Genomic DNA, 14,478 nt, shown 5'->3' with positions numbered 1-14,478 from the left:
ATGATGCGACCAGCAGTATAAAAGTCCCCGCGTCCCTACACTGGGCACTGAGGGTCTTTCTCACTCGGGCTGCGGAGTGAGGAGCAGCACTTGTTCTGGTTATGAGCTGCGTCTACCCAGTAAGTAATCAGGAGGACCTTTTATAGGAATGTTGACCGCCGGCTTCCGCACAGCTTCTGTTCAGACCTCATCCCGTCCTGTGCAGGGTACTGGGAACCCAGGGTCTCCACCGAGGCCTTGCTCTGCCATGGAGGGGCACCCCGCCCTGCTAGGCATGTTCCACTGAGCTTCCAGATATACCTCTCTCTCCCCGAGGAGCCAGCCCTCTCCACCCTCCGCAAGTAGCTCGGCAAGACCTTGGTGGGGCTCCTGACCTACAGAACCTCAGGGCACCAGATCCCGCTGTTTGAAGGCACTAACTGCTTGGTGACCCGTGGAAGCGGGGCTGAGAGTCTAGACACAGGCCTGTGGCAGAGGTCCCGTTCCCCAGGACCTGCCTTTCCTCTCTGAAAGTCTTTGGGAAGCAGAGTCCTGGCCTTGACATGGCCACCCCTCCTTCCCCAGCCCTCACCCTTCCTCAGTCCTACAGAGAGATTTCTCCCTGACTGAGACAGGGAGACCCCACCCACCATCTCCCAGGACGTCTGCTCAGCTCAACTGAGTTAGGCCCATGGTCCCAGGAGGAGCCGGGCACTGGGCAGGGCAGGCCAGCTCTGGAGATGGCTCCGTCAGCTCCCGGGGGGCTGCCGTTATCGGGCGCAGGCACTGGGGTCCCTTGGCCCAATGACAATGGAAGGCTCCCACTAAGCCCTGCTCCTTATGGGAGCCTCCAAGTTCCAAAGTGTCCTTAAAGGTGAGTGAGGGGCCGTGAGTCAAGAGGGGGCTCAGGAGAGAGGTGAGTCACCCATCAGGGGACAGAGCTTGGCACTGGAGGTGGCAAGCCAGGGAATAGGCTCTTAAGCCCTTTGGGACCAGGGAGGTCGTCTGCTAAAAGGGCTTCCTGACCGCTCCTGACCTACCGACCCCTAGAGCCCCGTTCCAGGGCCCAGATGTGGGAAGGTCTTGAAGCCCTGCCACTCGAACACCAGGAGTCGGCGCTGCAGCCTTCTGGGCACAAAAGCCTCCTCAGAGTGGTCCGTCCAGTGAGGTCTGGTGTGGACTCAAGGGCCAGGCCAAGGGCTCCACAGGCCGTGGGGAGAGGGGAGGCGGGCGGCAGTGTGGCCCTGTAGCTGGGACCAGCTGAAGGTTTGTGACTTCGACGCAGACCCTGGGGTCCCTTGGCCCAATGACAATGGAAATGAAACCCAGTCAGGCAGGGAAGTGGACACGCAGGAAGGACTTCTGCGGGGACGCCCCTTAGGAAGGGAGACTCTGTTCAGGCGGGTGTCAGGGTGGCTCTCTGGTGAGCGAAGGGGCTGCTTTATTGGTCACGGGTAGGGGCCGGCGGGCTGGTTGGTCAGGTGCACCCAGTGGAGGCCCGTGCTGAAGAGGAGTGCAAAGCACCCGACCTCAGAGGGCAGAGCCCACTCTGGCTGGGGGAGCTCAGCCAGGCCCCTGGGTCTGCTATCTGTCGTGGGTTTGCCCTCGCCCCTGTGGTCCTGGTCTCACTGTCCCCACCTGCTCAGGTGGGAGAGGCCCGTGGGAACTAGGTGGGCCGCACCTTCATCTCCGACATCTGGTAGCTGTAATTGTACCCCTTCCCCGTCTTCCAGTTGATGCCATTGGCAAAGGTCTCGTGGTCACCCTTGAGGTAGAGGCCATTTAGGTTGGACAGGTGGCATTGAGAGTGCCACCAGGCTCCATGATACTTCTCCGCACAGTTGAAAGGGCTGATGTCATTGTCCTGGTCCTTGGTGGAGAAGAACCTGTTGTTGTGATACGTCAGAGAATCACCTGCGCGGGGAAAACGTGGGTTCTGTGGTGCTGGACGCCGCCCTAGGTCCTCCCCGCCCTGCCTCCTGCTCCCAGCCTGACCCTCACCCTGAGCACACATGCTGAGGCCCAGGAGGATGCCCGGCCTGCCCAGGCTTGGGGAGGAGGAAACCGCAGGTGGGTCCCCCCCCCGTCCCTGCAATCTCGGCCTCCCTCCTGCACCCGCTGCCTGCTCCCCGCAGGGCTGCCCAGGACCATCAGAGCTGTCCCCCCTCCTGCGCCTCTCCCATGGACTTCTCCCCCACCTGCCTGGTGGTCCCCAGGGAGGCACAGCACAGCCCCCACATGGACCCACCCTGCTCCATGCTGGGCGGTGGCACCTCTGGCTCCTACCGGGGGCACTTCACCCACTAAGCCTTACCCCCTGCAGAAGGCAGTCTGCTCCCTGCCCGCGGCCCTCCCGGGGGTCTCAGCTGACAGTGAGCAGGCGGAGCAGCCGCGGACCCAGGCTGTGGGCACGGAGATTCCCCAGGCCATCCAGCACTGGGTCCCGTGCAGCCAAGTTGGCTTCATGCACAGCCATCTCCAGAGGCCGCAGGGGGCACCATGCCCTGGGAACCCTCCACACAGGTGCTCTGTGGGACATGCCACCCAGAGTTCTGTGGCCAGAGTCCCTTTGGGAAAGGATGTCCCAGGGACATGTTTGGGAAGCAGGGGTCCAAGGACCTGTGGGAAATGACTGTTCTCTTCTGGGGTTCACCCGTGACAATGGGCAGTCACTCGGCCCCTCCCCATGGAGGGGACATGGCCTTGGAGTGTCAGCTGACTGCATCCCAGGCCCCACACTCCATAAGGACATGGGTCTGAGCATCTGCTTTTGCAGGTGGGAAAACCTCAGCCGGGTCCTCCCCACTCCCACTCCACTCTCAGCCTCAGCCCGGCCCCAGGCGGACGCTCACCAGCACTGCCTCCAACAAAGGCTCCTAGGGTGAGCTTGTACTTCTCTGCCTCCCCCGCCACCCTGAACGAGCTGTACTTGGCAAAGTCACGGTTGCCCTCAAAGTCCACCAGGTCCACCCGGAGCTCGCTGGTTCCTGTGGGGACGGTCTGATCTTAGCCCTCGAGATCTTTATGCCACCAGTCACGAGAGGTCCCCACGTGGGGCAAGGAGCGGCCACGTCTGGACTGGGCAGTCAGAGGAAGCTGTCTGGGGCATGTCTAGGACCTGGGGCCATGGAGGACCTGGAGTAGCCCCTGGCTCCTCAGCAGCCTCCCACCCCCGCAGGTCATGCTGAAAGGCCACGTGGGCCCCGTCCTGGGAGGGCGTGGACAACCAGGGCACAGAGGCTGTGTGGGCAGGGCCTCTTGTGTGGACACTTCCCCATGACCACGGGGCAGAGGGCAGGAAAAAGGGCCTGGCTTCTTTCATTTGGCCACAGGGCAGTGAAGGTGTGGATCAGAGCGGGTGGGAGAGCTGTGCTGCTTGGGAGCCGTCGGGCCACTGTCCTGGAGGCCACTGTCCCACAGGACAGACGGCAGGGGACACAAAGCCTGTCCCCAAGCCTCACTGTCCTTGTACCCTATGATCTGGGGTTCTCAGATGCCAGTGGCCCACCCTGTGTCCTGTGTTCTGGGAGACCCCAACAGGGGACACATGTCCTGGAATGTCACAGTTGAGCCCTGCCTGTGACCACACTGGACACCTGGGGTCATGGGGCTTGGTGCTTCTGCCCTGGAAGCCCTGGTCTAAGGGCGGGTCCTTTCTGTCCAGCCCACGGCCACCCTCGCCCAGCGCTGCCTGCCTACCCTGGGCGGTCAGGGCCTGGATGTTGTCATTGCCCAGCCAGAACTCCCCCAGCTGACTGCCGAAGCCCTGCTTGTACGCGGCCCAATCCCGATAGAAGTCCACAGAGCCGTCGAGCCTCCTCTGGAAGACCTGCAGAGCAGCAGGGGACTCGAGGGGAGGCCAGGCTGACTGCCACAGCGCAGGGACCCCGGCCTCAAATGGGAGCAGAGACTGATAGTTCTCAGAGCAGCAGGCTGGAGCCCCGAGCATGCCGCGAGGTCTCATTGCAGATAACCCATGATGGAGGAAATGGAGGCTCAGAGAGGGTAGGCAGCAAGCTCAAAGTCACACAGCAGGAGGGTAGTGGGCTTCCTTGGGATCTCCTCCTATCGCCTGGGCTTTTACCCACAGGGGTCACCTCCCCGTCACTTCTCAGACTCTGTCCCCAGTGAAGGAAGGGGCCAGAAGGCACCAAGGGAAATGGAATCCCACAGGGTCTGTTCTCCCACCAGCTGCAGAGCCTGGCCTCTGTGATTCTTCGGCCACTGCCTCTGCCTGAGGGCCCCAGCTGCCGACTCACAGTCCATCCCCCACCGTCAGTGTGCATGTCACACAGCACAGTCAGGGGCTGGCAGCTGGACAGGTAGATGGTGTACCAGCCGCTCAGAAAGTGGCCTCGAGAGAGCAGCTCCTTACAGGTCCGTGGTCCTGGGAAGAGAACCAGGGAATCAAGTGGGATGCGGCCCTGGGCGGGTGGGGGGTGGGGTCCAGGAGAGGGGAGGCAGGGACAGCAGGCATCCGCAAGGGCAGAGGAAGACTCCTATGCCAGGGACAGAGAAGCTCCCAAGGTCGCCTGACTGCCCCCTCCAGGACCACCCAGCCTCCTCCCCGAGCCTCCTGGCCCCTGGGGTACATCGCAAGGTCTTCCCGAGGTTGCCGTGGAGCGAGTCGTCCAGCCACAGCTGCCGTGCGCTCGGGTAATCAAGGGAGTGAAGTGTCCGCTCTGTCCCGGGACTGTGGCTGTGTGTATGCAGCTGGCCCAAGGTCTGCTGGGCTCAGGCACAGGGCGGGTGGTGTGGTCACCTGTGGCACATGACTGAGGGTGCCCAGCGCCTCCTGTTTGGGGAGAGGGACAATGGCCATCAGTGTGAAGCCACCATCCCTGTCCCCTTCAGCTCCAATTGCTCCAGGAACATAGCAGAGTCTTTTCAGGACTGGCCAATCCAGCCCTGGCCAGTGGTCACTAGATCTTGCTTCTGTGGAGCACGTGGCCCCACTGCTGTTTTCCTCAGTGGCCTGGTGACAAGCACCCTCCCTCTTCAGCCATTTCTTTGGGCCCCCTCAAAGAGCGGGGTGAGCTGGGTCCAGCCTGGTCCATCCCTTCTGCCCATGCTGCACCAACTGTCCTGTCCTCAGGAGGGACGGCCGGGTGGGCTGATGTCCCCGGCATTGGGACTCGGCTCTGTGTCCTCATCTTGCAGTATTTAGTTGTAGACAGAGCACACGACTATGTCTTAGAGTTTAGTAATTTTGCTTTTCCTGATTTTATAATTTTTTAAAAAAATAAGTGAGCATAAACAGAACAAGAATTAAAAGCACTCAAACGTTCAAGTTCACACTATAACGCCATCTTCGTCTTGCCAATCGCTTAGGCTGACTGTGGCAGATCCCGGGTTCCGGCAGCGGGCACTGGGAGGACCAAGTGTGTCCGGGCCCCTGCTACCCTTCTGCTCCTTGCTTGGACAAGGGGAACGTGGGTGGAGGCCCTCACCCACCCCCGGGGAGGCCGTGGGGCAGCTGAGGCCCGAGAGCCCTGCCTTTTCCTGCCCTGGCAGAACCCGCGGGCACCCGGGGCTGAGGCTCACCTCTCTCTCCTGGCATCCCCTTCTCCCCGCGGTCTCCTGGAGACAGGCAGAGCATGAGATGCCGATGCTGGGAGCCCCCAGGCCCAGGGAGGGGGAGTAGCTGCCTGGGCACCGCGCAAGGGGCAGGCGATGCTTGGGGAGGTCGGTGGAGGGCAGCAGCCAGCTGGGCAAATGCAGCCTCTGGCCCGGGGCAGCTCCCAGCCGTGGTCCTGCAGGGACTGCGGGGCTGAGGTGCTGGTGGGGCAGGCGGGCCTCATCTTGCCTCTACCCCACCCCATCTTCCGGGCAGACTGAGGTCCTCTCAGCCCACTCAGCTTGATCACACTGTCACCTTTGGGTCCAGGTGGTCCTGCTTTCCCAGGGGCTCCGGAGGTGCCTGGCTCTCCTGCAGATTCCAAACACACCAGGGAAAGAAATGCCACCTCGACAGTTGTACCTGAGATCGACGCCCAGGCAACGAGCCTCGACCCTCCCCGCAGCCCAGCGGTCCTCTGGGCGGTCAGCTGGGGCTCAGCCTGGCAAAAGCTGCGAAGAACACCAGTGAAGCCCACTGTTGCTGACCAGAGCTGGGGCCCCAGGCAGGGCCTTCATCTGGCTCACAATTGCTCTTAGGGTGCAACCTGGGTCCCACCCTCTGTGGATACCAAACCTGGGGCCACACAGGCCTCCCAGAGCTGGACTGTCCAGTGAAGCCTCAGTCCGGGGACAAGAACTGTATCCTCAGAGGTCCTCAAACTAGGGGGTCACCACACAGAGAAGGGCAGGCCTCTCCCACGGTGCCCCATGTAGGAGGATGTGGCTCTGTGTCACGCCCAGTGCCCTGGACACAGTGGAGATGGTGACACAATCACACAGCCCTTCATGGCTGTTCTGACCAGAGGAGCCACCAGGAGCCACATGGCCCCCAGACCAGTGCTACCAGCATGTGTGGGTCCATCTCAGACAGCGGTCACACACAGGGTCTGACTGGGCTGCCCACTCAGACCTCAGGCCTGGACACTCAGAGACTGTACGGGTCAAGCTCGGTCATCCACGGTGGCCCCACTCAGTGTTGCCAGGCACCTCCTTGAACACCTCCAGGCTTGGGGAGCTCAGCAAGGCAGCTCCCCGCTGAGCTTCCTGCACCAGGTTGGGGCAGCGAGGGCCCCGCACAGCGTCTGCACCTGTGCTGGCTTGGAGGGGCACTGCCCCGTGACCAGGGCTCGGACTGCAGCTTGAAGCTGGGACCTGCTGTGCCCTGAAGCGGCCCTGGGTTGGCAGCTGTCCCACTCTCACTGGGTGTGAGCTCAGAAAGGACCCCCGATTTTGTCATCTAAGATGGGCTGAGAAGGAAGTGGCCCCTGATCTTCAGGTGGGAACATGGAGGTGCATGGATCGGGAAGTCTCGCCGAAGCCCAGAAAACCTGATAAGGATCCCGGCCTGGAAGCCGACCTGCTGAGACTCAAACCTCGCGGGGTGCCTGGGGGGAGCCCCTCCTGCAGCGTTTTCAGAACCCAGTGGCACCCGGGCAGTCAGCTTAGCCACTCACCCTAGCAGGGGCCAAGGCCAGGGGCGCCCAACCTGGCACCCAATGTCAGCAGAGCTAGAGTCGGTGCCCCCCTGCCACACTGCCAGCCACCCACCGGCCAGCACTCACCTCTCTCTCCCTTGGTGCCAGCCTCTCCCTTGGGCCCTGAGAGGCCGGGCAGCCCGGGGCAGCCCCGGAGAATGGTGAGCTTGTCGGAGCCCCCCAGACCCACCAGCTTCACCTCTGCAGAAAAGCACAATGTGGGGCAGGGTCGTCAGCTTGGCCTGAGGTGCCTGGACTCCAGGGCACCTGTCACCGCAGTGACGTCAGACGGCTGCTGCCAGTCTACCTGCTCAGCCGGAGGGCTGGCCTGGAAGCGAGGTCCCTGCCGTGGGGAAGTGGTGTGTCCTCGCTCAGGCTGGAGGTGAGGCAGAGGAACTCGGGGACAGCCCAGCTCCCCAGGGCTGCGAGTTATGGGGCTGGTCACAGCCGAGAGCTTGGTTTCCTCGGCACCAAGGAGGGTGAGCACAGGGAGGGGCAAGGTCAGAGGGAGGAGCCCAGTAGAGGAGTGGTCACTGCAGACTCGGGGAGGCTGGGAGCAGGTAGATGGTAAAGAGTGGTCAGCAGGGAACTGGGTCAAGGGGACACTTTCTCTCCAGACCTCGGGAACTGAGCATGGGTGGGGAGGGGTCTCCTAGGTCTCTGGGGAGGGGACACATCTGACCCAAGGACACAGAGCACAGACGGAACCAGAGAGAGTTTTCTTTGAAAAATATTGTTGTTGATTAGAAAGCAAATATGTCCCAGGAGGACATCTGACCCTCGGACCAGGGCTGTGCTGGACACGGCAGTGGCCAGCTGGGCAGTGTTCCTTCTGTCTTTCCAGCCTCCTCCCACTGGAGCAGGCTGCAGGCCTCTGTTTGCACTTCCTCCATCACACACTATGTGTGGAGGAGGCTGCTCTGTCCCCAGGAATGACCTCCCCTGGGGGTAAGAGTGGAGATCAAGGCTCCTGGCCCCCAGCCCTGCCCAGCTCCGATGGGGACCCCTGCTCTTCCTAAGACTCCCTGAGGAAGGGGGCAGCCCAGGATGAGGGAGTCTCAGGAGCCTCCCTGCCAAGAAGTAGGCAAAGTCCAGGGCCCTTCCTGCCACCTCAGCGCCACACTCAGGCACTCCACAGGCTGCGCCCCCTGGAAGCGGTGCCCTCTGCCCCTCGACCTTGGGCTGCCACTCAGGGTCTCCGTGCCTCCAGCACCTTGTCCAAGGAGGAAGTCAAGCTTCAAGTCTTTGCAAGAAGATGTGGGTAGAGGGTAGGTGGGCAATGAGTGGGTGGTCACCCACCTGCAGGACCAGAGATTGAGTCTGGCTCACCTGGACAGGTGTCATCAGCCTGCACCGTCGAGTCTTTGACGAACAGCAACAAGACGAGTAGGACAGTGAGCCCTGGGGCCATGGCGACTCTGCTCAGCTCCGGTCCTCCTCTGTGACCTGGCAGAGGCCCCAGGTTTTATAGGCGGGGGCAGCCCTGGCCTGGGCTAGTTTCCCAACTCCCCAGGGCTCACCCACTTCCTACGGCCTGGGGCTCACAGCAGGAGTTATGAAATTAGGTCAAAGGATGTGTCCTTCCAGCCAGGTCGCAACTGGAAAGTAAGCTGCCCACCTGATGGGGCTCCATTCCCCTTCAAGGACACCCTCTTCCCAGAGAACTCCCAGGGTCCCCTCTGCTGGAAGGGCCTTGTGGGCAGCTCCAGACCTCTCCACGGTTTGTGCAGGGCTTCAGCCTCGGGGAGAGGAGCAAGCCGCTCTCATGGCCAGAGCTACTCAACACGCTGGGATGGAGCTAGACTCCAGCAGGAGCCAACTCAGGGCTTAGTGTGTCCCCAGGCTTCCTGCGTTGGGATGCATCAGAAGGGACACCTGAGTCCACCGTGCAGTTCAGAGGTGAGGCTTTGGCAGGAAGTCAGATCAGGTAGCCATGTGGGTGGGGCCCAGGGGTGAGTCTAAGGGCTTTCTAAGAAGATGGAGAGTCCAGACCTGAATGCATGCATGCACATGCACACACACTCACACACACACACTCACACACACACTCACACACACTCACACATACACACACACTCACACACACATACAAACACACACACTCACAAACACCCACTCACACACACAAACACGCACTCCCACACACTCACACACATCACACTCACACACACTCACACACAAACACACACTCACACACCCACACAAACACATACTCACACAAACACGCACTCACACACATACGCTCACACACAAACACACACTCACACACACACTCACACACTCACACATACAAACACACACTCACACACACTCGCACACACACTCACACATACAAACACACACACACTCACATATACAAACACACACACACTCACAAACATGCACTCACACACACATACACACACACTCACACACATACAAACACACACAAACACACACTCACACACCACCACACACACACTCACAAACACACACTCACACACACACTTACACCCCCACACACACAAACACACACTCACACACTCACAAACACGCACTCACACACACATACACACGCACTCACACACATACACTCACACACAAACACACACACACACCCACAGAAACACACACTCACACACACCCCCACACAAACACACACACACACTTGCACACACACTCACACATACAAACACACACACTCACAAACACGCACTCACACACATACACACACTCACAAACACGCACTCACACACATACACACACACACTCACAAACACGCACTCACACACATACACACTCACACACACACACTCACACACATACAAACACACACAAACACACACGCACTCACACACATACACACACACACTCACAAACACGCACTCACACACATACACACTCACACACACACACTCACACACATACAAACACACACAAACACACACTCACACACACACACACACACACTCACACACATACAAACACACACAAACACACACTCACACACCACCACACACACACTCACAAACACCCCCTCACACACACACACTCACAAACACGCACTCACACACACACACACTCACACACACACCCCCACACAAACACACACTCACACACACTCACAAACACGCACTCACAAACACGCACTCACACACACAGAGTCACACATGTCCCTGTCTCTTGCCAAGTGATGCTCAGGGCCAGAAGCAGGCATCAGCAGGGCTGGGCTGTGCCTCAGTGGCACGATTCAGGCCCCGAGTTCCAGCCCAGCATCAAACACACAACTGTCACCAAATGTGCCTCCGGGTCTTGTGCCTCCAGAACAATGCGCCAAACAAACCTTTTCCTCTGTGACTCACCCCCTCTGTGCTGTTGGGATCCCAGCCACACAAGACGGACGGACGGGTGGCCTTCCAGTTGGATCAGTGACTTCCGCAATGGCCGTCTAGGTGTTGGGGTCACCTGTCCCACTGAGGATGACCAGACAGAACATTAAAAGATTTGCTTGGGGGCACAGACCAGCCCACCCAGCCCCAGGAGCCACAGAAACCCCACGACATGAGCCAGCTTGGAGGCCTCTCTGCCGTGAGGTTTGCCGGTCACTAAAAGACAGCTGGGGGCTGGGCAGTCACCCCAACAATATAGGGCACAGGTCAGGCCTAGGCCTGCAGAGGGCAGGGACTTGGTCTTGGGACACAGGAGGGCTGCTCCCTAGGACTTGGGGTGCGTGGACAGCAGCCAGTCCTCTTGGGGACTGCCAGCTGCTTTTGAGACAGCAAAGTGTCCCAGGGAAAGACTCCACTCCTGGAGTGCCTTCAGGTCCTTACAGGGTGGTGGTGTCCTCAGGCTCCTGGGGGGACCACAGGCTTCTTGAATGGCTGTGCTGTGTTGGCTCTTCTTTCTTTTCATGTCAGGACGCGATTGAATGAAGAAGTTCATGAGGAGGAGAAGCAACGCGTCCCACGACCGTGGGGGACAGATGGGAAGCAGATCCGCAGGTGCTGTGGGGACTGTTGGGGACATGGCAAAGTGGCCACCCTCCGAGGAGGCTTGTGGCCGCCTCCTGAGGAGATAGCACATCCCTGGAGGCTGGGAGAGGTGGACAGAGCTGCCCTCCTCAGAAGACATGACTGACCCGTAGGCGGTTCCAGGGTTCCAGGAATCAGCCGTCAGGACGAGCAGTTTACAAAACCCAAAGGTGCTTCTAAAACAAGTCACAAGGAATTAAAAGGAGCAGTTGAAAATCTGCAGCACAGCACTGAAGTCAAAGAGCTGAGACTGGAACTAGAGCTCCCTCCATCCTCTGTGCAGGAAGCTTTCAAACAGGGACCAGGAGACCTAAGACGGGAAGTCCAGCCCACAGTCACGGGCAGTCCACGTGGCCTTGTGCTGATGACCTGAAGGTTCACTGCATTATCAGTTAAATTCCCACTTTCTGGTGATGCTGGACAAGAAGAATTTAGCACACACGTGAAGCAAGATGGCCTTGCTCAGGAGCAAGGGGCAGATGGCTCCACTCAGGGTAGAGCTCGCTACAGATCTGCAGGGATGGGACCACGGACCCTGGCGCAGGCCCACGCAGGCCCACGGAGCCCAGCAAGGGGCCCAGAAACAAGCCCAGGCGTGTTCTGACCTTTGGCTTAACAACAGCAGTGGCTGTGCAGAGAAATGGGGAAAGAATTAACTTTAACACATTCCAGGAACAAAGGGACCTTCCTATGAGAAAACGAGAAGTCAAGAAGTCAACTTGGCTTTCATCATACAAAAAAACAAGAAAAAAAACCAACAACAAATCAATGTTGGGGGAATTACAAACCCCAATGTGGAGGTAGAGACAGGAGCTTTAGATCAAATTATAAGCTATCAAATAACTTCAGAGGTATTTTATTCAGGACAGAAAATCACTAACCACAAAGGGAAAGTTTAAAAACTGACACAAAGATTAAGGACGTTTGTTTTTCAAAATACACCACCAAGAGAGTGGAAAGACAAGCCACAGGGGACAGAGATATTTCAACACAGGCGTGTGACAAAGGACTTGTATCTGGAATAAAGATCCCTGTAAATCAGCCCTCTGCCGAGCAGAGATGGGCAAACAGGCTCTGGTGGACTCCATCAGGCGGCAGGTGGCAGGGGGCGGAAAAAAGGGCTCCTGCCCAACTTCACATGTGACCAAAGTCACTGAAGCTACGGGAGCACACCACCCACACCACCTGCTCCACCAAGGGCAGGTGTGTCCAGGACAGCGCCGTGCACGGTTCTGGTGGGGATCAGAGGAAACTGGGGCTCCTGTGCTGGGCCGAGGACGCACGCTGGCCCAGGCATGTTGGAAGACCATCGGCGTCCCTTCCTACGTGGTCTCCTGTGACTCTGCTCAGCAGAACAGTGCCCAGTCACAGAGCAGACACAGCAAGAAGGCCCAGCCCGTGATGGGATGACCAGGATGTCCATCGGCTGCAGAACGGGCCCAGCCCAAGGCCAGTCGGTTCCCAGGACTCCCCTTCACCAGTAAAATCCACCAATCCCAGCTTCCTGCAGAAGCTCTGTGGGAATTCACAAACGGAGGTTGAAGGAGACAAGACCGAGCGAAGAATGCCAACTATATAACTGTGTCTGTGCGACGTTCAGAGGGTGCAGGCCTGGAAGGGCTGCGGGGCTCGCCCGGCTGCACCCGTAGTTCCTGGTGTCCTCGGTGACCGGACATCACGTTTCACTTAAAACAACAACAACAAAACACAAACAAGAAACTAACAATAAAAGGGAGTGTCAGTAAGATGGATGTCCTCCGACCCTGCGACCGCCTGCAGAGGGCGTGGACAGCCTGGGAGGGTAAGCCTTGCCGTCCTGCCGCTTTTCTTGCTGTCATGAGCCAGCCAGGTCACCAACAGGCCAGACACGTCTCTGTCCCTCCACTGCGTCAGAACTTACTGAGTTAATCCCCAGGTGACACCACTCTCATCAGTGGCAGTTCAGTGGATACGTGTGGGTCCCTGGTGTCAAGCTGGGCAGTCACAGGGTCATTCAGTCTTGATTTCTACATCTGTAAGGCTCAAGTCACACAACACACTCTACACAACTATATGTACAGGCTACAGAGAGGCTGGGAACCGTGCGGCGGCCTCAGGCTTCAGGAGGCAGATAGCAGGTACAGATAGGGTCACCACAGGTGGTCGGATGAGATTAGAAACCACCGAGAACCTGTGCAGGGCGCAGGGCCGTCGGAGCACAGGAACCTATTCTAGGCCAAGGTCCAGAGAGTGCCAGTCTCATGTCAGCTTGGAGTGTCAGCCTGAGGTGTCAGCTTGGAGCGGGACTTGCATGGTCGTCACTGGCAGGAGAAACTGCTCTGCTGAAGCCCCTGACAGAGAACTGAAGGTTCATTGCTGTGGTGACATTCCTGGGTGAGGCTGTGATGAGTGACCAGGTGACAGGGTCAGCGTGCTGCTGTGTCCAGGCTCAGGTGCCCCTCCTTCTGTGGGTCTCGAGCGAGGGGCTGCATCCTGAGGTGGTTCCACTAGCTCCTGGGCCTGATTTTTCCAATATGAGTTTGATACACCCACACATTCATGTGCTTCTGATTAATCTGTAAGTCACAGGTGGTCATTTTTATGAGCATGATCAATTTATTTATCAGCATGTGCCTTATGGTGGTGCCAGGCAGATGGTGGCTGTTGATTTGCACAAACAAGGTACGGAGTTCTTGCCCTGATTAGAGCAGCCCAGGGCAAACTGGGGCTTTATGAAATGGGGTGACTCAGGGTTAGGCTGAAATCAGCTGTTCTGTCCACCATGGAGTCACAAAGGGAAGGGCGCAGCCTGAGAGCTGCTGTTCCGCACACCATGGAGTCACTCAGGGCAGGCACAGCCTGAGAGCTGCTGTTCTGCACACCATGGAGTCACCCAGGGTAGGCACAGCCTGAGAGCTGCTGTTCTGCACACCATAGAGTCACTAGGGCAGGTGCAGCCTGAGGACTGCTGTTCTACACACCATGGAGTCACCAGGGCAGGCACAGCCTGAGGACAGCTGTTCTGTACACCATGGAGTCACTAGGGCAGGCACAGCCTGAGAGCTGCTGTTCTGCACACCATGGAGTCACCCAGGGTAGGCACAGCCTGAGGACTGCTGTTCTACACACCATAGAGTCACTAGGGCAGGTACAGCCTGAGGACTGCTGTTCTACACACCATGGAGTCACTCAGGGCAGGCACAGCCTGAGGACAGCTGTTCTGTACACCATGGAGTCACTAGGGTAGGCACAGCCTGAGGACTGCTGTTCTGCACACCATAGAGTCACTAGGGCAGGTGCAGCCTGAGAGCTACTGTTCTACACACCATGGAGTCACCAGGGCAGGTGCAGCCTGAGAGCTGCTGTTCTACACACCATGGAGTCACCAGGGCAGGTGCAGCCTGAGGACTGCTGTT

General features: G+C 58.7%; 1 protein-coding gene across 2 annotated transcripts; it reads right to left on the bottom strand.

Moving 5' to 3' along the window:
- Positions 1-1,386: 1,386 nt before the first annotated feature.
- LOC143392208 (ficolin-1-like) lies at positions 1,387-11,263 on the bottom strand. 2 transcript variants are annotated; one of them, XM_076845118.2, is made up of 11 exons: positions 10,883-11,198; positions 10,415-10,525; positions 8,403-8,519; positions 7,161-7,274; positions 5,855-5,908; positions 5,524-5,559; positions 4,742-4,774; positions 4,239-4,366; positions 3,679-3,808; positions 2,832-2,966; positions 1,387-1,893 (listed from the first exon to the last, which is right to left on the bottom strand). In XM_076845118.2, the coding sequence occupies exons 1-11, from the start codon at positions 11,181-11,183 to the stop codon at positions 1,646-1,648; spliced, it is 1,407 nt and encodes a 468-aa protein (XP_076701233.2). In that variant the 5' UTR covers positions 11,184-11,198; the 3' UTR covers positions 1,387-1,645. The 2 variants fall into 2 exon arrangements, with proteins under 2 accessions (XP_076701233.2, XP_076701234.2); XM_076845119.2 differs by having other exon boundaries at positions 1,673-1,865; positions 10,883-11,263.
- Between the last annotated feature and the right edge of the window lie 3,215 nt (positions 11,264-14,478).

This window comes from Callospermophilus lateralis, chromosome 2 (genome assembly GCF_048772815.1).
Source record: "Callospermophilus lateralis isolate mCalLat2 chromosome 2, mCalLat2.hap1, whole genome shotgun sequence".
In the NCBI taxonomy this organism is placed as follows: Eukaryota; Metazoa; Chordata; class Mammalia; order Rodentia; family Sciuridae; genus Callospermophilus; species Callospermophilus lateralis.
Note: the sequence above shows the minus strand (reverse complement) of the source record. Positions and strands in the feature narration are given on the sequence as shown.

Coding starts and splice junctions, on each gene's coding strand:
- LOC143392208 (XM_076845118.2), bottom strand. CDS start 11,183: ATGTCTTCTGAGGAGGGCAGCTCTGTCCACCTCTCCCAGCCTCCAGGG. Junction 10,526..10,882: donor CCTGAGGACACCACCACCCT/GTAAGGACCTGA, acceptor GGTCATCCTCAG/TGGGACAGGTGACCCCAACA. Junction 7,275..8,402: donor GGCTGATGACACCTGTCCAG/GTGAGCCAGACT, acceptor GCTTTTCTGCAG/AGGTGAAGCTGGTGGGTCTG.